General features: G+C 45.4%; 4 protein-coding genes across 6 annotated transcripts; 1 reads left to right on the forward strand and 3 right to left on the reverse strand.

The window, feature by feature from the left end:
• Positions 1–1,338: 1,338 nt before the first annotated feature.
• On the forward strand, positions 1,339–2,582 carry LOC125523552 (haloacid dehalogenase-like hydrolase domain-containing protein Sgpp). The gene is made up of 2 exons (XM_048688579.1): positions 1,339–1,512; positions 1,698–2,582. Exons 1-2 carry the CDS (start codon positions 1,505–1,507, stop codon positions 2,473–2,475), a joined length of 786 nt encoding a protein of 261 aa, XP_048544536.1. The 5' UTR covers positions 1,339–1,504; the 3' UTR covers positions 2,476–2,582.
• A 5,191-nt stretch (positions 2,583–7,773) lies between these two features.
• Positions 7,774–11,059, reverse strand: LOC125518063 (haloacid dehalogenase-like hydrolase domain-containing protein Sgpp). Its single transcript, XM_048683019.1, has 6 exons — positions 10,998–11,059; positions 10,223–10,444; positions 9,046–9,154; positions 8,792–8,946; positions 8,320–8,581; positions 7,774–8,224 (listed from the first exon to the last, which is right to left on the reverse strand). The coding sequence occupies exons 1-6, from the start codon at positions 11,057–11,059 to the stop codon at positions 8,030–8,032; spliced, it is 1,005 nt and encodes a 334-aa protein (XP_048538976.1). The 3' UTR covers positions 7,774–8,029.
• Positions 10,384–13,140, reverse strand: LOC125522579 (pentatricopeptide repeat-containing protein At4g02750-like). Of its 3 annotated transcripts, none has more exons than XR_007289836.1 (2): positions 10,893–13,140; positions 10,384–10,525 (listed from the first exon to the last, which is right to left on the reverse strand). XR_007289836.1 is itself a non-coding variant. In XM_048687630.1 (1 exon), exon 1 carries the CDS (start codon positions 13,079–13,081, stop codon positions 11,264–11,266), a length of 1,818 nt encoding a protein of 605 aa, XP_048543587.1. In that variant the 5' UTR covers positions 13,082–13,140; the 3' UTR covers positions 10,681–11,263. The 3 variants fall into 3 exon arrangements, 1 of the variants encoding a protein (XP_048543587.1); XR_007289837.1 differs by having other exon boundaries at positions 10,425–10,559; XM_048687630.1 differs by lacking the exon at positions 10,384–10,525 and having other exon boundaries at positions 10,681–13,140.
• A 900-nt stretch (positions 13,141–14,040) lies between these two features.
• LOC125522581 (U4/U6.U5 tri-snRNP-associated protein 2-like) lies at positions 14,041–19,042 on the reverse strand. The gene is made up of 8 exons (XM_048687631.1): positions 18,523–19,042; positions 16,920–17,164; positions 16,743–16,827; positions 15,965–16,321; positions 15,686–15,886; positions 14,774–14,945; positions 14,518–14,689; positions 14,041–14,428 (listed from the first exon to the last, which is right to left on the reverse strand). Exons 1-8 carry the CDS (start codon positions 18,865–18,867, stop codon positions 14,335–14,337), a joined length of 1,671 nt encoding a protein of 556 aa, XP_048543588.1. The 5' UTR covers positions 18,868–19,042; the 3' UTR covers positions 14,041–14,334.
• Between the last annotated feature and the right edge of the window lie 1,893 nt (positions 19,043–20,935).

A 20,935-nucleotide genomic window follows, 5' to 3' on the forward strand; every position in this document is an offset into this window, starting at 1 on the left:
AACTCCTGATTAATGAGGTCAGTGTATAAATTTTGAAAAAACTAGTCTTATAACACAAATCGTCGTTCTAGCCAGTGTTGTAGGCACTACTTAGAATAAATGTGCAATGTTATCTGTTTAATCATTCTATTTTTTACAAAAGACAACTTTTTTGTTTCAAATCAAATGTCAAACCTGCTTTGTGTGAACTCAGTATTGTTGTGCCTTATTTTGCTGCCTTTTTGTTTTTTGTTCAAAAAATAAAATATCAGTATGAGTATTTTTTTTAAAAATAATTACTTTAGCATCGTACAATTTGGATTAATTATCCGCCAGATTGAAAATATGCACATAAAAAGTTTTCTCTTCCCGAGTTGAACTATTTATACAAAATCGTCAAAAAATGTGTTTAAAACAATAGACAATATACAAACGTAAAGTAGACAAATAATTGAGATAATGCGGTTGGGAGTTTATATGAAATAAATACCGAATTAATCTCTAATTTGTTTGTGCGACACATGACCAACTACATCAATTGTAAAAATTATATTCACAATTATGTTTTTTTTAGCAATTTCAGGAATGCATATAATCTTACTGTAAATTTTATTACCCTGACACCTAACGCACAACTAAATAACACTTAACCGAAAAGTGATTGAGTAAATCATGAGAGGGAATGATCCTAAAGGAAAATGTGAGGGGTCCAAAGGTGTCGCTACCAAAGTCGGGGCAGCCCAATCCCGCTCCTCCTCATAGTGGGTTTGGTTTCTCTCTTCTTTCAGTGGCAGAGATGTTTGCAGTGTGGTGTTTTGGTGTGTCTGCTCTGATTGCCAATAAGAATCTCAAATCCTCTATGTTAAGCATGTTTAGGTGGTCTAGTGCTAGGTTAATGATCATATTATGGCAATCCTAAAGTGTCGTATCTGACACTAAACAACTAATTAGATCCATTGCTTAAAGTTACCCTTTTTAATGACCAAAGAGATTGTGTAGCACAATGTTATGCTAGTACGAAGCACAATTGTATACTCTGAGCTTTTAGTGTGATACACTTTTGTTTCTTCTTTCTTTCTTGATTTCTACTAGAGAAGATTGTTGTTAAAAAGCAAATAAATAACTCCCGTCTCGGTGACCCAAGATTGTTGTGTTGTTGATGGGACCAAAGAAAATCCCAAAATTGTTGGGCTTATTACCGACCACGACCCTCTTAACCTTGAGAGCTGAGAGATCTCGGCCTGAAGTTGGATGAAACTCATCTTTCTTAATCTGAAAAAACATACTACAATGATGTATACAGTTAGTTGCAATGTGAACTGATCCTTTTCTGAAAGGTCAAATGCTGGGACTGGTGAGATGATGATGATGGATTGCCACCAACCGCACTCACAAACCAACCTCACGAGCAGAGGCAGGTCAGCTCAGACTCTCACCAACCAGCTTCTCATTGCCAATAAAAACATATAGCCATCAAAAGTATCCACCCTATCTGCAGAGCATCCTCAAGAACACAACGTCCCCCATGGAAAGGTAATCTCTGAGTTCTTCTCTAGTAAGCAGGTCCAAAGATGTGATCTTTCTTTCTTTTCTGGTTCTCAGTAATCTCTCAGTTCTTCCTCTGTTTTTCTTTCTTTTCTTGTTCTCAGTAATCTCTGAGTTCTTCCTCTGTTTTTCTCTCTGAAATCTGAATCATGTGTGCGTTCTGCAATCTGCAGCGGTGGGAATGAGATCTGCCGGGCGCCGCCGCTGGAGGCGCTGCTGTTCGACATCGACGGCACCATGTGCGTGTCCGACCCGTTCCACCACCGCGCCTTCTCGGAGCTCCTCCAGAACCTGGGCTACAACGGCGGGGCGCCCATCACGCCAGAGTTCGGCATGGCGCACATGGCCGGCCGCAGCAACGAGCAGATCGGCCGCTTCCTGTTCCCGGACTGGCCGCAGCCCCGCCTCGACGCCTTCTTCGCCGAGAAGGAGGCCCTCTTCGCGCGGTACGCCGGCGAGGGGCTCCGGGAGGTGCCTGGGCTGGCGGAGCTGTGCCGGTGGGCGCGGGAGCGCGGGCTGAAGCGGGCGGCAGTCACCAACGCGCCGCGCGCCAACGCCGAGCTCATGATCGGGATCCTCGGCCTGGCCGACTTCTTCCAGCTCGTCGTCGCCGGCGAGGACTGTGGCGAGGGACGCTCCAAGCCCTGCCCCGACCCATACCTCCGCGCGCTCGCCCTGCTCGGCGCGTCGGCGGAGCGGTCTCTGGTGTTCGAGGACTCCGTCGTCGGCGTGCAGGCCGGCGTGGCCGCGGGGATGCCGGTCGTGGCTATCGCGAGCGAGAGCCGGGAGGCCAAGGTCGTCGCCGCCGGCGCGTCCATGGTCGTCAGGGACTACCGCGACGCCAAGCTCTGGGCCGCGTTGGACGCCGCCGCCGGAGCTCCCAAGATAGATTCAGAGCTGAGCCTGAGCGCGGTGGAGCCTCCTGTTTCCGTTCCCGTGGAGAATTGTTGAGCTAGAATTCCATTTCCTCTTTCCCTGCCATAGAAGTGCAGAATCCAGATTCCAAATTCTGTTCAGAACCAGAGAAACAAATGAAAGTAAACCGTGGTTCAAATTGAGATTTTCGTACAACCAAATCAAGCATTTCTTACAATTTTCATTCAACCAATCCTTGGTGGTTTCATACATCTCATATACACTAACCGTATGTATCAGGCCTTGTAGTGGTGGGAGCAAACTCAACAAAATAACTGTCATGAGATGGAAAATTAAAATCATGATGACAAGTTCATGGTTATCATTATTCAATATAGCATACATGTCATTACCATAATCATCATAGATAGCAACTTTGTTATCATAGTCAATTGAAACATCCTTTAAAGTAGTGGATTTATCACTAAATAAAGTAATGACCTCTCCAAATCCACTTTTATCAATATAATCATCGTAAATAAGAGGCATGCTGCCATTATAACAAATTTTCACATCAAATCTCCCCGCCCACGCCGAATCCGCTCGGTCTCCGTGCATGTTGAATGTCGAAGCAATGTGATCAGACAGGGCGATGAGATGGCTTTCTACCACATTGAACCCGACTGCTCGTTCATCTGTTTGTTAGCATTAAACAGGCGCAACAGCTGAGAAATCAACTCCGACGCCTGCATTTAAACAGACTGCCGCTTGGCTTGGTCGGCGCACGCTATTAAAACATGGTCGCGCATGGCACGATCCGCGCACCTCCGCTTCCTTCCTCCTTCGTGCACCTCTGACGCAATGACAGCGAGCTCTAGCTCGTTGCGGGAGGGCTTGTCGACAGAGCAAAATCTCGAGATGACTCGTCTTGCAGGCGGCTTGCAGGCCTGTCATGCATGACAGATAGAGGCCGGACTACCGACGAGCTAACCAGAGGTAAGCAAGGGGATGGTGACCGGGCTATGGAGGATGCGCCCCATGACGAACCCGAGCCCACACTAGCGCCCATGCTGGTTGTCGGCTTTTATTATGGCACAGGCGTAGAAGCACTACGAGGTTGTCATGGCGGAGAATGATACATTTCAAACGTATCTATATATTTTTATTGTTTAATGTTATTATATTATCACTTTTGCATACTTATTATATATTATTTTTCTAGACCAACCCATTAATTCAGCCAGTTGATGTTGTATGCATGATTTTGACTTTTCAGAAAATCAATATTTATGGAGGTCAAAAATCTTGAGGATTTAATAAGTTTTTTTTTTCCAAGACACAAGGAGTCCAGTAAGTGTCGAGACCTGCCAGGGGGCTAGGCAGGGGCTCGACACGGCCTGGAGGCACCCGTCTGGCTATGCCGCATGGGCTCCCTGGGCACCGCCTTACGTTCATTCTTTTGTCTATAAATCCTATATTTTGTGACACCTTTTGTACCATTTTTTTATATTTTTTTTGTCGTTGCAAGTTCATGTTCCAAGGAGATCCAATCTAGAGGCCACTTATGGCACACTGTTGGAGGGAGAATCCATCATCGAAGGCTTCTTCATCAACGTTGTTGCCTCCATGACCATGTGTGAGTAGTTTTATTAGGACCTTACGGTCCATGGTAGTGACTAGATGGCATGTTATCTTTATTATGATTCAATACAAAGTTCCAATGAGCTGCCCCACATGATTGGGATCAATATGATCTAACCAGTGGTGTGTTTGTTGGGGTAGGATGAATTGTCACTTTATGATCACATTGTTTATTGAATTATATTGAATATTTTGAAGTTTCTTTGTTGTATAATTAAGTAGCTATGTATGCTTTCAAGATTGATAGGTACTAGAAGGGTAGGCGTGCTTTGCTGCGCCCGTAATGAGCAACGAAGAATCAAACATGCCCTATTGTCGCAAGTTATATTCTCCTATTTTTTAGATGTGCGACAAAATACTTAGGCTTCTTTCAGGTATGTGATACCGCCAATTCATTTCAGTGGAAGAACATGTTACATATGTGGCTAGGCATAGAAATTCTGGTGGAAAACCAAGGTAGAAAAAACAAAAACTCAAAAACTCAAACAGAACATAAAGCGATCACTCCTGATGAATGGGCAACACGCCTTGAAACACGCCTAGCTTATTGTAATGTTGAAATACATAACTTCTCATTTCATTCAAAGGTAATCATGGATGCATCACAACATAAAGTAAGAAAATGTGCACCGCTGATTCCTAAAGGCACTGAACAACATTCATTATCAAGCACTCTCAACATTTATTGCATCTTCGCTCGTGTCACCTTTTTTTGGCAAAGTGCAATCACGGGCAATGAAGTTAACCAATACTGGGTAAAAGGCAGTACTTTTTGCAGTCTTGATAACCAATAGTAATAAATATAGTTGCAAATTCTTGAGTAGGGCGTTTTGGAGCTCGGCCTCCATGGAGGCCGGATTTTTTGAAAAATTCAAAATTCACACTTTTCAGTTTCAAAAAAATCTGAAAAAAATCATACAAGTAAACAAGGATGTTATGTGTATGTATGTAAAATTTGAGGATGAAATACCCTAAAATGCGAGCTGTGCAAAAAAGACAAATTCATGGACTTTTAGGATGAATAGTGCATCTACTAAAAAGCCTCAGATTTGTTCTTTTTGTGTAGCACTCATTTTAAAGTGTTTGTCCTGAAAATTTACACACATATGCTTTATGTCTCTAAGTATGTGTGTATTTTTTTTCAAAAAATTTTGAAACATGAAAATTTGAATTTTGATCAAGTCAAACTCGGGCTCCATGGAGCCCGAGCTCTAAAGAGCATTTTTGCATATTCTTTGGTTTCTGAGAGTATAATAAGCTCTAGCATAAAGTTTCTTTGTTATACACGGACATAGAAGGGAAAAACAAATTGCAACAAATACATGGAACAATTCATAAGGAAGAGGAGAAATAATCGGTGCATAATGTGAGAATAACCTGCTCAAAAACAATGATGTGCATGTGCCCAAAAGTGTATGTTCCCATCAAATAACACATGATAACTCATATAGACATACAATTTAGTTCTAACATTTTATTTCAACAATACTTCTATTCAGCGGCATCAACTTGATAATTATATTGGGATTCAATTTACTTGGTGGTAATTTAACATAATGTAGCATAACTGATTGACCAAACTAAGCTCTGTTATGGCATGACTTGAAAAGGGGAACCTTTGTTTAACAAATGCTTACTGTACTATATTGGCTTTTGGGACACATAAGTGCAATTCCTTGAGTTGCAAAAAATATAAGGACAAAACCACAAGAATCAATGAATAGTTGTCGTTGCTTGTTACTCCCTCCGTCTCAAAATAAGTGTCTGAACTTTAGCAAAGTTAAGACACTTATTTTGGGATGGAGGGGGTATGATTTTGGGTCTAATAAATTGAGAGTACGCGCACAATATGGAAGAATTGGTGTGTCAAATAAAAGTTAAAGAAGCAGATATGTAATGAAACATTGGAAAAATGTTATTATTAATTGCATAATATAGGGTAATATAATTAATCAGTAACAATATTGTGATTTACATAATTATTTAAAAATTAGGTCTTCCTTATCAGAAGAACATCATCGAGAAACCAAACTAATTTCATCATGTACTAAATACTTTCAGTTAAGGAGAACATCGTGATGATCGTAAATTAAATCAAACCGTACTATGCAAAGCACTTATCCAAAGAATATGTCAACATCACTATAATGTATAACATGTCATGGATTATTTTACACATAAAGTAAAAAATGTAGGATATTTCAAGATCATAACTATAGCTCAAAGAAAATGTATAATGTCTGGTGGATAGGAAAATGACATAAAACTGAAAATTAAAATCACAACATCTAGGTGATAAGTCTCCTTAAAGAGAAATTGAGTTTTTCTTTATTGTAAACATGTTAATCTTAACTAGGTTCAATATAGAGATGCAACATAGGGCAACTATGAGTGTGGCCAATCCTTATTATTTCTAATAACTAAATCTTGCCACTGAAGACAAATTTACAAGTGTTGTCCCTCGTGATATTTATATTTTATTGGGTTATCAACTTTCATTCATTTATACTAAATATTTTTAATTCTTTACATTTCACTATCACGATATTTTTCAATTGTTGTTAATTAATATATAAGGTTCAGTATATGTTTTATTATTTTGTCTAGTAATACGGAATACACAATTGCATTGGTACTAATAATATCAAATTTTATCATTTACAACTCAAACATGTATAATCATAAACACAAAAATGATATATTGAAACTATAATTTGTTGTGTAAAAATGTATTGTTTGTTCATCTATTTTTAGTTTGGACATTTGTTAAATCAAATTCCTTTTAAACCTAAACAAAGCATAAAATATCACAAAAATCATTTCCATCCATAGAATAATTTGTGCTTCTTAACTATATTCTAGTGTCTTTATACGTTGTTGTTCCTATTTAATATATTCAAGTATCTTGGTCGAGGCTTCTATAATACACATGTCTATAAAATATTCTAATAAAGTTCCATGGAATATAATAATGTTGCTTTCTCTTGATTGATAGAAAAATATCATCTTAAAATCCTAATAAGTAGAAAAATATCGAATATACAAGGGTGTCCACAGGTGGTTTGTCAGCGTTTTCTAGTCGTTGTAGCTCAGGTAGCCCTGCCAAGTACGGCGAGGCAGACACCGGTCTTTGTAGCTTCGAGATCTTTTTCCAGCGGCGAGCTGCCTCATAGGTGGGATCCACATCCATGTTGGCCCTGATGATGTGCCATGGGATGTTCAAATTGGTAAGGAGAAGTTGCTCGGTGAGGCTTGGTTAATTGGTGAGGTTTTGGGTAATGTCATGTCATACATCATCTGACCGGTTCTACCTTTTGTCACTTGCTTTCTGAAAGAAGCGGTTCCGATTGCGATGTTCATCATCGCCATAAGTGTTTTTAGATTAACAAAGAGAAGTTCAATCAAACATAATGATCTGAAGATTAACAAGTCAGAATTCAGGTGTTAACAGATTTGCAATTTTCATATGTTCCATCAACACAGCAATCTCATGTCATTGGTTCTAAAGATATTTTATTTGTTTTTAAGAAACACGTATACCAAACTAAAAGCTCGAAATGCTTGGATGAGCTCCGTGAAACCATAACTTCAGGATGTAGAATCCCTTGAATCATAAAGAGAGGCTCTGTGTTACCATAACTTCTGTCTAAAGGAGCAATCCCCATTGCGATGTCCATCATTACCATATTGTTTTCAGATTAATATAAAGAAAAGCTCATTCAAACAGAGTGGTCAACAGTCAAAATTCAGAGCTGGTAGGTAATGAGCCTGACAGATATGCCATTTTAATAGGTCCCATCAATCGAACAAAACTCATGTGTTGGGCACTAAAGTTTTTTATTTGATTCTCTACTAGAGACCAAAAGAAACATATATCAAACTAATAGCTCAAAATACCTAGATGAGCTCTGTCCTACCATAATAACTTCAGGGCGTAGATTCCCTTATAAATAATAAGAATGGGTAAATTTGCAGTGGTCTAATCAACTGTTCATCACAATCATCTTTTTCAGGCTCCACCAGTCTTTAGCTTCGCTTCCTGACTATCAATCTCCTCAAGCGCGTTCCACAGTTTCTGGTCTTCATAGTCACTGATGATCAATGCGGCCCCAGCTTCCTGTAGGGACTTCTCTGGGTTCCTCGTCGAGACGGCGACGACGGGCATTCCCGCGGCAACGCCTGCGCGTGTCCCTGAAGCGGAATCCTGCATTCAAAGCATATACTGGTATGATGTATCTGTAAACCCAATCATATTTCAGACGGCGAGTTCAATGGATACATATGCAAGGGTATGCGTACCTCGAAGATGAAGGTGTGTGCTGCGGACACTTCGAGCTCCTTGAGGGCCTTCAGGTATGGAAAGGGGGCGGGTTTTGGCTGCTCGCATTCGCCTCCAACAATCACAGCCTGGAAGAAGTCTGATAGACCAAGAAGTTTGATCATGAGCTCTGCATTGATCCTTGGGGCATTGGTTACGGCGGCACGCTTGTAGCCGTGATCTTTCACCCACTGAACCACCTTGTGGAGGCCCTTTACAGGCTCTAGGCGCTCCATCGCCAAACTGTAACAAACAAGGGACTATAAATATTTATCCTCACCAAGTCATACTAGCCAACTAGTGGTTCTCAACAGAATTTTTAAAAATAAGAGAAAAACATTAATAGTGAGAAAAGCCCATTAAGAAATAACAGAACCATCGACAACCTTACATAAAACCAATTGCTCATTAAAAATAATCAGATAACCAAGAAGTAGTTCGCAATTGGTGTACCTTCTGTATTTGACGTCTTTGTCCTCTAGGAATTTCAGCCCCTTTTCGAGGGGCCAGTCTGGGAACAAATTCTGGGCAGCTTCAGCATCGCTCCTTCCAGCAATGTTGTTTATGAAGAACTCGTCATCAATCGGCACACCATTGTTGTACCCAATCTGTTTACAACCATTTGCCCAGTCAGCTTGTTCGCGATACTTGATAAGGAATAATAAATATCACGCACAGGCCTGATCACGCATCGTAAAGCTTGTTACCGCAAGAAGCAATTCTTGGAAAGCGATGTGATGAAGAGGATCCGAGTCACACAAGGTACCATCGATGTCAAATAGAACCGCCTCAACTGGAACGGTCGCTGCAAGAGGACTACAAAGTATGGAAAACAGTTAGAGTTCAGCAGTCAATCTTCATAGCTGCTGACGGTGTATGAAATGCAAATGATCGACTTCAATGGTATTCAAGCAACCCAACACTGAAAATCCAGAACATACAGGCGAACAGGGTCTTTTTTCTCTGCTTTCACACATACATCGGAGCCATGGATGTCTATGTCTGCCTGCAGGAAAAATTGGACGGGGCCAAGTATCTGAACCATGTTGACTGGCAAGCGCCGATACCCAAGGTATTAGAAACCGCAGATATTTCAAAGTAGCTGCGCATGGAGAATTGAAAAGTACACTCATGCAGCAGACAGGCATTTATCACGGGCGCGGAGATCTAACGACAACACTGATGCAGAGGAAGACATTCATCAAGAGCAGGTCACTAATCAAATAGCAGTATTGTTCCGCGGAAACAAACAGGACAGAGAACTTCAATCTATTGCACTCCTTTCTTGTTCGGAGACTTGAGGATTTTACCATTCGACTGCTCTTCAGTTTCGTGTGGATATGGCTGAGAGGCATTTGGTTGCTTAACAATTCTAGCTATGCCTCCCAAAAGTATCAGCCTAGCTACCTACCTTGACATGTATGAGCAGCGCAAGGTCGTTATGAATAAATAAACTATACAACTATAGACCATGAAGGAAGTTTTCTGAATAATACGGGAGTCCCCGAAGAACTTTCAGAAGGGAAAGAAAAAAAAACGGTGGTACAGTCAGACACGTGGGCGCGCATCAGCCAGGCCGGCCGCTCGGGCACGGGTGGCATCACGAGGGAGCAGAGACAGACAGAGTTGGCATGGCCGGAATCATGGCCGGAATCCGAGCCGTCAGCTGGCATGATTTGGGACAATCAGCTGCGCGCTGGCCGGGATTGATTGATGGTCTGCTGCGGCGGGCGGGCGGGCTCTTTTTCTAATCTGGTGCGCGCGCGCGAACACCGAGGAGCGATCGCCTCCCTCGGCCGGCCGGCCCGACGGATCGTCGGAAGAGAATTAGGACCAAGCAGGAAAAGGAGATCGGGTCGGGGTGGTGGTGGAAGCAGTACGTACCTGGCAAAGCCGCCATTGGTGGAAGCCAGGGGGGGGGGGGGGGGGGGGGGGGGGGGCGAGAGATCGCGGCCGCCTCCGTGCGTGCGCTTGTTCTCGATGGTTGTTGCGGAGTGGAGGACTCTCGCGGAAGGCAGGTCGATGGAGGAATTTGGTAATCTGGGCGAGGGGCGGTGGCTCGTCTTATAGCACGGACGGACGGACAGAGTTGGATCCGATCGATCCCTGACTTATTGGGCTGCTGTCCTCGTCTTCTGCGGCTCCTCTTTCTTCTTCTCCTCCTCCTCTCTTTGTCTTCTTTGCAACCTGCATGGTGGGGCCAAGGCGAGGCGGCGTCTCACTGACAGGTGGGGCCCACATAAACATAATGATATGATGGTGATTACATATAACGGCAAAAGACAAGGCAGAAAATAATGTGGCTGCAACAAATGTTATGTTAGCCATGAAAACGATTTTTCTTGCTAGAAGAGATTTCAGTTGATCGTGAAAAAGCTGGACGCATATGGTTTGACAGTAAGGAGGTCGAATATGCTCCTAGCACTTGTCATGTTCCTTTTCCCCTCTGGCTTTCCACAGATCCGAATGCCAGACAATTCCCTGCCCGCTCGCTCCCCACACAAGCAAATCAAAGTAAACACCACCACCCGTCCACGTCCCAGGGAACAAATACCTCTTGCGCCTTGCAGCAGACGCCCGTCGCTCTCGCCTCTCCCTGCCTTGCCGACACCACGGTCAGCTCACTGACGCAATCCTCATCACCGTCCTCACTTGTCACGTCAAATCACCGGCCAGATCAGTTTCAGTTGAGCAGAGCAGCCAGCCGGGCACCTTCTCCATCGTCCATCCATTGGCAATGGCTGGATTGCAAGAACCTCAGACCACTGCCACTGATCCACCTCCCAACGTGTTTTCTGGCTTATTCCATCGATTGCTCATCAGCCAGCAGTTAGTTAGTCACCCTCGGCTCTCTTTGCTGCTGCTGCTGCAATGCTGGCCCTGGCATGGCATCACGACAGAGGAACACGCACGTAGATCCTCATGTCATGCCCTAACTTCCCTGCGCTCGGGCTCCTCAAACGGCAGCTTCAGGTGCGCGCCCATCTCGCCCAGCATCGACAGCACCACGCCATCATCCCGTCTTCCAACTGAGACGCCGTCCTCTGCACCAAGACGGATCTCTGGTTCGCTGGATCCCACAAGGCTCAAACCAACATCCTTCTCAGCACCATTCTCCTTCATCATCTCCCTCACTTTCTCGACGTCGTCCCACCTCCCTTCCGCGGCGTAGATGTTGGAGAGCAGCACGTACGGGCCGACCTCTGCCGGCTTCATCTCGATCAGCTTCTTCCCCACAAACTCCCCGAGCTTGGAGCCGTTCTGCGCCCGAGAGGCCGAGACCATGGCGCCCCACAACGCCAGGGACGCTTTCTCTTGCAGGTTCTGGACGAGGTTCTCCGAGCCTGTGAGCAGCCCGGCACGGCCAAGGAGGTCCATCATGCAGCCGAAATGCTCTGCCTTGGGCTCGAAGCCGTAGAGCCTGACCATCCTGTCGAAGCACCACCAGCCCTCGAGCACCAGGCCGCCGTGGGCGCAGGAGCTCAGGACACATACAAATGTCGTCTCGTTCGGCCTAGGCCCGCTCCTCTCCATCTCCAGGAACAGCCCGAGCGCCTTCTCGCTCTGCCCGTGCAGCCCGTAGCCGATGATCATCGAGTTCCATGACGGGACACTCCTCTCGCGCATCGAGTCGAAGATCTCCCTCGCGGTCTCCATCACGCCGCACTTGGCGTACATTGTCAGCAGCGCCGTGAGCAGGAGGAAGTCCGGCACAAGCCTCTCCCACCTCTGTCTGACCAGGCCGTGCACCCACTTCCCCCTCTCGAGGTCGCCCAGGCTGCCGCAAGCTGTAAGAACGCTCACGAAGGTCTTCTCGTTCGGCACGGCGGCCCCCACCGCCATCATCGCGTCAAATAGCTTCAGGCACTCCCGCCAGTCCTTCACCCGTGCGTACAGCGCCAGGACAACATTCCAGGACACGGCGCTCCTCCTCGGCATGCCATCGAACACGGCCCTCGCCATCTTGACGTGCCCGGCCTGCGCGTACCCGTCCAGCATCGAGTTCCACGACACGACGTCCCTCTCTGGCATCGCATCAAACATTCTCTTGGCTTCCTCCATGTCTCCATGCCGTGTATACCCGGCCAGCATCGAGTTCCAGCTGACCACGTCCCTCTCGGGCATTTGATCAAAAAGCTGCCTGGCCCCGGCCATGTCCCCGGCCGCGGCGTGGCCGGACAGCATGGAGTTGTAGGAGACGAGGTCGCGCTCGGGCATTTGGTCGAACAGCTGGCGGGCGGAGGGGAGGAGGCCGGAGCGGAGGCAGGCGCGGAGGAGCGTGTTCCAGGTGACGGCGTTGGGCCGCGGGATGTCGGCGAAGAGGCGGCGCGCGGAGGCGTGGGAGCCGCGCGCGAGGTAGCGCGCGAGGAGCGAGTTGGCGAGCCGGAGGTCGGCCGGCAGGTGGCCCGAGCGGACGGCGAGCGCGTGGAGGGTGGAGGCGGCGGGGAGGGAGGAGATGCCGGAGGAGGAGGAGAGGAGGAGGAGCGTGAGGTGGTCGAAGGGGAGGAGGCGGAGGAGGTGGAGGCGGCCGGCGGGGAGGTGCGGGAGGAGCGAGTTGAGGAGGCGGGAGGAGACGGCGGCGTGGGTGGAGGAGAGGTTGGAGGTGAGGACGAGCGCCAGGGATTGGAGGAGGAGGCGGCGCGGGGAGGCCTGGCCGGCCGCGATCCGGAGCTGCCGGAGCAGGCCGGCGCTGATTGGCACCGCCGGCGGCGGGCGGCGGCGGGGCCCGGGTGAGGATGACATTGGACACGGGCGGTGGCGCAAATGGCGCTCCGCCCGTCTCGTTACCTTTGGCGGGCAGTTGACACCGAGAGGCGTATTCTTCTCTCTTACGGGAACGGTAGGCGAAGGCGGGTTTTGGTACTGAGAAAAATACGTAAACATAGCGGACTAAACGTATAATTCGAGGAATACATGAGAAGGCCGGCCACGTCGCAATGCGATATTTTCAACGAATTCATGTCAGAATTTGAACAGCCTCATGCTGAATTCAAGCAAAAAAACAAAGATCATCGAACTCATGTAGGAATTTTAGGGCTCCTTCAGTTTGCAGGATTCTAAAAATGCAGAAATAATAAATGAATGTATGTACAAAACATAGTAAATATAGAAATTCTGTCAATTTGGATGCTTTGGTCCACGGTAATTGGAAAAGAACATGAATCCTAATAAACATGATCAAATCAAAGTTAAAACACATAAAAATTATAATTAGAATGTTATTGTATGCTGTTAAGGATATTAGTCTTGTTCATCATGCATAGAAATTTGATTTGAAAGAGAAAAAAACGTCCAAGTGGATGTTAGAATTCTCTTCCTTTAAAAATTGGATCAAATGAAAACTGCTTCACTTTTCCGTTGCCATTCCTTCGAACCGGAGGCGAAAACTCCTCATTTTTCTTTTGCCCCATTCGTCTGAACCAAAGGCATGAATAGTACATATCATTATAGGAAAGTTTCATATTCAATGTTTTCCCTCCACTTATCATTCCAACCAAAAGAGCCCTTAACAGTCACGTCCATTCATGGAAAATATGGAGGTTTCCAAGCAAGATGTATTGCAAATAGCAAGTTAGTAACTTGACAAGAACTTGCTGTCTGTGCAGCTGAAACTGATGGTGAGTAGCAACCATCCAGCGCATACACCAGATGTATGCAAATGCATCTTAAACCCTTGGGAACACGTCCACGATCACTCCTGCTTGGTAGCAACATACAGATTCATAACAGATTCAACGAGCTCTCGAAAAGTGCGGGTACGTTTTTTACATCTTACAGCTGCTGGCTCCTGGAATCTCTCCATGGCGGCGTCAAGAAACTAACAGTGAAGCGGAGTTCCTCAGATTCTTCTACTTCTCAAGGAATTAAATTCGGACATACAACACTCGAGCCCTCAAAAATTTGCTTCAGACATAAATTAGCTTGTAAAAAACCATCATCTGTGTCAAGCGCCAAAAAAACAGGGGCACTGAAGGCTACACGATGATCCCCATCGCTCACTCATGCTGCTCGTATATCTGCATGTAGGCTTCAGAGAGAGCGACCATCTGCGGAAGGGTCTCGGTGACATGGAGATCCTGCATCTCGTACCTGCAGGTATAGGGTTGTTAAATGATTTACCAGGCCACAGCCTGACACTCAGGGATATACACGCAAGGAATGAGACAAAGAACACGTACCACGCCTCTTCTGATTTCCGCTGTACAAACACTCTGTAGCATCCTTCGCCCGGTTTGCCGTCGTGGACGATGTTGGCTATGAGATCGTACTTTGAGCGCAGCTTCTCACTCTCTTTTGGCTTGGGCAATGGGATGTAGTCCTTCAGTTCCAAGTTCTTCACGGGAAAGTTCACTGTCACACAGAACATGGAAACCTCTTAGCATAGGTGCGGGCTCTGAATAGTCATATTCGCCATCAAGCTAACATGAGAGTTACCTAGAGTGGGGTTTTTCTCCACAAAGAAGTTGTTTTTGGTGAACCGTCGCATGTGAAGGATCATATACTTTGGAAGTCTGATGACTCGGTACCTCATCCGGGCAATAGATGGCCGTACCACCTCTGTAACTGTCTCACCATCGAACTTCTTCAGTATATTGAACAGTGGTACCTGAACACCGTGCAAGCTTCTGAATTAGAGTATTGCCAAATACCAGGATGCAGAGAACTAAAACATAAAACTTCCATGTAAAAATCAATGCCAAGATTTCGTTGTTGTGTATAAAATCATATCCCTTCAGTGAGTGCGCACTATTCCTGCAGCAAATGTGGACCTAGATTCACACTAGTTTAGGCAAACAATCATGTGGATGATAATGGGCGAAGTTGGCTCACTTGTTTACTTTACCCATCAAGAAAATTTGGTCAGAGACCCCTTAACATATATGTACATGAAAAAGAGACTCCAAGAAAGACTAGGATATTGGTTACACTTGCAGCGAGATTAATACAGAATAGTCCCGCAATTTTATCGATTTCTTTCCATCTTGTCATTTTCATGGGTCTATGGACACACGTACTTAAAATGACAAGTAGAAAATAGGCCCACAGCCAGTTCAAGTTTGATGCTCTAAACAGCAAGACCTGAACAAAAGAAAACTAGTATTACATATAAGTTAAGTGATCATAAACTTGGGAAACAAGACCTCAGGTCTAGGCTGGACCATAGGGAATTAAGTCTCTCATGTACCGATGCTCTAGCTAACTGAATTAGTCAGAGTCCGTTGGTTCTTGCATCACAACCAGGGAAGTTTCCATCATATAAATACCAGTCTAGCACCCCTTACATGTAAAAAATTGACACGTGTCCTGCAATTCCAGCAAAAAGCAGAGATGCTTGGGTGAACAAACCTGTGGAATAATATTTTTCTCCATGGCATCTTTGAAAAGAGGTGGTGGTGGCAAGTCAAGACCGAGCATCAAGAATGGGACCCGAGACGTTTGAGTGACCATACCGTCACTTGTTGTTTCAACCTGTGAACCTGCCTCGCCATTCTGCTCATCGTCCAGTAAATGCTTCCTGTGAATTTCCTTGACAACTTCAAGTTCTCCCTGCCAAGAACAAGATTCAAATGTAACAGGTAAGCTACCGCAAGTTCTAACAATTACACAGTTGATACTAAAACTAACCTGAAAGCAATCATATATGATGCTTCTATTTTTCTTCTTTGAACTTCTTAGTTTCGCATGCAGCGTGTTCAAGAGCCATGACATAAATTCCACTGGATCAGATTGTACACCAATTTGAAACTTCTTCTCACTAGCCTTCATAACTGCTTGAAGGAACTCATGTGGACTAACTTGGCCCTTGAAGTTCCTAGCATGCCAGATCTTGCGAGTTAGTTCTCCAAACCGATGAACCAGTGGGGATTTGCTATGCTGATAATTTTCAGGTATGAGAAAGAAATTTCTCAAAGGAGTAATCCTCATCAGTGATTGTATTGTGACATTCACAAAGTCAGTCTCCTTAATGTTGTTAAGACCAACCTGCAGATTTAATCAGAAGAGTGATTAACATATGATAAAAGGCATGAATATTTAGCTCTCAAATCACAAGAGCCTAAATGATTGCAGGTTTCCATCCACAATCAAGTGAATAAAGACAATCTAAACCATTCCTTAAGTCACACGGTGGCATTCATATAGGACGACTGTGAGGTAAAGTGATGTAGAATCAGATAGTAAAAATGGAGAGCTCGAGACCAAACCATTCAAGTCCACAGTATATCTCTGGGTTTCATTAGCATTGCTATGGCTTCTTCAAACAAGTACTTTTATTTGCTATCCAAAAAATACTAAAAAACAGTTTGCTAGAATGGGTAAATATTCCCTTAACTGGAAGGATTCCACAGCACAACACAGCACAATGACAGAAAACAAGCATTTAGAGAGTTTCATAGATACATACCATTCCAGGTAAATAATTGGAGCCATCCAGAGCTCTTGACCATTGCTTGTTCTTGTCAAGAATTTTAACCTGCTCTCTTGCAAACCTGCCAAACCATACCAATCAATAAAACGCGGAACTGATTACTGGAGTCAACAAAGGCGACAATAGATAACGTCAGAAACAACGAATGATCACCTTGGATTGAGAACATGTCGAATATCTTCTAGTGATGGATCATTTATCTCATATCCATCAGGAAGACAGTAAACTTTCTCGGTCTGAAGGTTAATGAAGACATGGTGGCCTGCCTCAAGACTGTGGGTATACGCATGCGATTTCAAGCCTCTTCCTTGGTAATACTTTCCACAAACTAGGCACGCATACACATTCAAATTCGATAAGGAGATTGAGCAGAACTTCTCAAAGTCAAAATCAAGGACCTACGAAGCAGGACAAAGTACAATCAGGCATCGATAAACATGAGAGTGCAGTATGGCTTGGTTAACCATAAAATTTGCCCCCTCCACCTCCCAAAAAGAGTATATAGCATATATGAACAGAGAATAGAGCACTAGAGCATGGCGTGCTTTAATATAATTAAATCTGCACAAAGCATCATCTAATGCTGGGGATTCGTTATAAAAAAGAATTCGTGTAGGACAGGGTTAGCAATCTGTCAGGAGTTTGTAGGATGTGTAGCAATATTCACCAAAAGGGTGTGCCACACAATTACTCACAGTTTTTGTAGTTACAAGTTTAAACCTAGCCTCCTAGGGAATCAAAGGAGATAACGAAATTTACACACAAATAAAAGTACTTGTGAAGTAAGCCCTGCTGTTCACAGTTTTTTTAGCTCACAGGTTAAACCAAAACTCTTATAGAATAAAAGAGAACAACCAATTTTAGTAAAACGGGGTATTTGTGAAGTCAGCCCTGCAATATTTTGTAATGAAGAAAACATAAGAGCCTTTCAGAGGTTTGATGTGCTGGATTAGGAAGCAAGTGACCATAGTGGGGTTGCAGGGGTTGAAAACTTTTAACACATACAAATCATCAGTGTACAAAGTAGGCTACTGCATTACTGCTTGAAATGAAGAGCATCAGCTGCTAACAAGCTATACCATATGAAAAATCAAGTAGACTTCACTGTGTAGGTACTACCAAGCACCAAAAAATTAAATGCCTAAGTGCCATGCTCCAGTTCTACATCTCTACATGTTCTATATTTACCAACCTACCATGCCCAGTTTCCCACAGACCGATACAAAGTTTTTGTAGCCTACAGATTCAACCTAGGGGATCAAAGGAAATAGACACATTTAGAAATGCTAGGTACTTGTGGTGTCAGCACTAGACTACAATGTTTCACACTTATTTTCCGGAAAAACAAAGGAGGTTTGCTGTACATAAGAGGCTTTCAGAGGTTTGCTGTCATCAATGTACAAAGTAGGCTACTGCATTACTGCTTGAAATGAAGAGGATCAGCTGCTAACAAGCTATACCACAGGAAAAATCAACTAGACTTCACCGTGTAGGTACTACCAAGCACCACCAAATTAAATGCCTAAGTACCAAGCTCCAGTTTTACATCTCTAGTTCTCTACATGTTCTATATTTACCAACCAATATGCCCAGTTTCACTAATACTTAAACTACCATGAGCACGTTTGACAGATCTCAGGTGATTCTAGAGCTGTGCACAGAACCAGCAGGCTCAGACCAACCTTATCACAATCAAACCGTGGGCAACTGCAACCGAATCAACATGTAAAAATGCCACTGCCAGAGAATTTCATACCTGTCGGTTGACGGTGTCGAGGTACGGGCAGTCCCGGCGCAGCTCCACCTGCCTGGGCCGCCTCTCCGGAGCCCTCCTCTCGTCCTCCTCGTCCTCGTCTTCCTCCTCCTCCTCCTCCTCCTCCTCGTGGGGCCGGCCGTTGGCGTGCCCCCTCGGGGCCCCGCGCTCCTCCTCCTCCTCGTCCGTGTAGTTGGCGAGCCCCAGCAGCGAGGCGCCCTCCGACTCGTCCGCCGCGCGCGGGCGCTTCTCGGCGGCGGCGGCGGCGCCCCCCTCGTCGGCGGCCGCGGGCTCCTCCTCGCGCTCGCGCTTCCGCGCCGGGGGCTGCCCCTCCTCGTCCGCGCCCATCCCCGGCCGCCGGGAGGAAGGAGAAGGCAGGGAGGGGAGAGAAGGGCGGGCGGAGGAGGAGGAAGGGAGGGAGGACGGTGGGGGAGCTACCTCTGGCGGCGGCGGGGGCAGCGAGCGGCGGCAGAGAGGTCGCGACTCGAGAGATCGAGAGAGAGGTTGGCAGCTAGGGCAGGGGAAGGGGGACAGAGATCAGGTGACACCTTGAGGCTATGCATCAGCCACTCAAACGCCATCCAACGGACAGCAGCCATCCAAAGCAGAAGCCAAGACAAACATTTTTTCAGCTCGTTTTCAATCATTAGGAAATATACGTACAAATATTGGCATTTTTGTTCGGCAGTTGTACGAACAGTCAGTTTAACTGTTTAATAAAAAAAGAACATTGTTCAGCCTGTTTGCGTTATACAAATAGCATCGTATATCTGAATTGGATGCAAGTGGTTAACATTTTCTAGTCGGTTGAGGAATCTCCAATGCCGACCCTCAAACCGCTCGCAAGCGTTCGGACCGCGCGACCCGGAGGTGTTGTGACATCCAAGGCGGACCTGTATCGCTTCACTCATTGGTCCGGACACACTTTCTTCCACAAACCGGAGACAAACTAGGAGTGTTTTACTAGCGTCCAGACAGCAGTCACGCCCGCTTTAGACCACCCTGGCCCACCCAAAACCTCTTCCCTCGCCCATGCGCGTTCCCCTGGTGCCAGCTGCCCGCATTCACGCCGTTGTAGAGCGGCCGCTCCACATTGAAGCCGGCCCAGAGCGGACACGGCCTCTCAGGGCAACTCCAACGCATGACCTCAAACGGACGTCTGTTTTCTCCGGATTTCATTCGTTTGGGGATGGCAATGGGGCGGTGTCCGCCTATTTTTCTGGATGCGCCAGCCGTGCGCCCAACACGCGGACGCATCTTGTCCGGTGGAGGCCCTATATGCATTCTTTGAACTAAAAGCGAACATAGCAAATAGTTCATAATCAAATAGTTTCACACTCGAAATAGTCTTACAAACCAATTGAAATAAAAACAATATCAAATAGTCTTATAACCCAATCGAAATTGTTTTGCATGAAAAGAAAATGAATCGATAGATCAACCGGTTGCCAATGTGAGTCCACATGTGCTCAACCAAGTCATCCAGAAGCTACATATGAGTATGCCAATCACGCAATTCATGATGAAATTGGACAGATTATTCAAAGGTTGCAAGAGGTGGGCGCTCAGACTCAACATTTTCACTCTTAAAGTCAAACCTTTGGTCATAGATGCTATCACCATGCTCATCCTCCACGATTATGTTCTGCATAATCACAAAAGCAGTCCCCGCTATCCATGGTACCTTGTGAGAAAAGCGTCGAACATCATGCGGTCGTGGTGAAGACGTAGCCGGAAAGAGCACGTTATGTTGGTGCTGGCGGGTGCGCCCTGCGGCAATGCAGCGCCTGCCGGAAGTTGTTGGGGTCGATGGGCGGCGCCGGCGGCCGTAGCTTCTTTCCCACCGGCAATAAAGAACCATGAACGTCGGCAAAAAGCTCCTCCGCGTGTGTCCGTTTGGACGCAAAGGTGGTCCAAAGTTGGGTCGGGAATGGATCAAAAGCGGACGAAAAATGGATGTTTGTCCGTTTGCTTCTATCAATGATGGAATGATACGCGAGTTTTGCGTATTCGTGAAAAAAAAAGACTCCCGGTGCAGAAAATGCAGAAGCAGCAGCGTCTTTACTTTTTAGTTGATCATTCTACTTCCTATGTTTTTAAATATAAGTCTTTTTAGAGACACCATTATGAACTACATACAGAGCAAAATGAGTGAATCTACACTCTAAAGTATGTCTATATACATCCGTAGTAGTTTGTAGTGGAATCTCTAAAAAGACTTATATTTAGGAACGGAGGAAGTAGTCAATATTTAATTCGTTCAGGTGCTATCATCAGGCCTTCTATGTATTGTAACTTGACTACAAAGTTCTCGTAATGGAAACATATAAATACAGCTCAGATTGAAATTTGCACGTCCATATGCAACAGGAAAACAGCTCACCAAACCACTGTTGTCTGTCATCACACACTCGTT

The sequence above is a fragment of the Triticum urartu genome, chromosome 7, assembly GCF_003073215.2.
Source record: "Triticum urartu cultivar G1812 chromosome 7, Tu2.1, whole genome shotgun sequence".
Classification (NCBI taxonomy): Eukaryota; Viridiplantae; Streptophyta; class Magnoliopsida; order Poales; family Poaceae; genus Triticum; species Triticum urartu.

Coding starts and splice junctions, on each gene's coding strand:
- LOC125518063 (XM_048683019.1), bottom strand. CDS start 11,059: ATGGAGAAGGTGCCCGGCTGGCTGCTCTGCTCAACTGAAACTGATCTG. Junction 9,155..10,222: donor ACCAATGGCGGCTTTGCCAG/GTACGTACTGCT, acceptor CATACTTTGTAG/TCCTCTTGCAGCGACCGTTC. Junction 8,225..8,319: donor CACACACCTTCATCTTCGAG/GTACGCATACCC, acceptor CTTTGAATGCAG/GATTCCGCTTCAGGGACACG.
- LOC125522579 (XM_048687630.1), bottom strand. CDS start 13,081: ATGTCATCCTCACCCGGGCCCCGCCGCCGCCCGCCGCCGGCGGTGCCA.
- LOC125522581 (XM_048687631.1), bottom strand. CDS start 18,867: ATGGGCGCGGACGAGGAGGGGCAGCCCCCGGCGCGGAAGCGCGAGCGC. Junction 14,946..15,685: donor AGAAAAATATTATTCCACAG/GTTTGTTCACCC, acceptor CACGGTGTTCAG/GTACCACTGTTCAATATACT. Junction 14,690..14,773: donor GGAGAAAAACCCCACTCTAG/GTAACTCTCATG, acceptor TCTGTGTGACAG/TGAACTTTCCCGTGAAGAAC.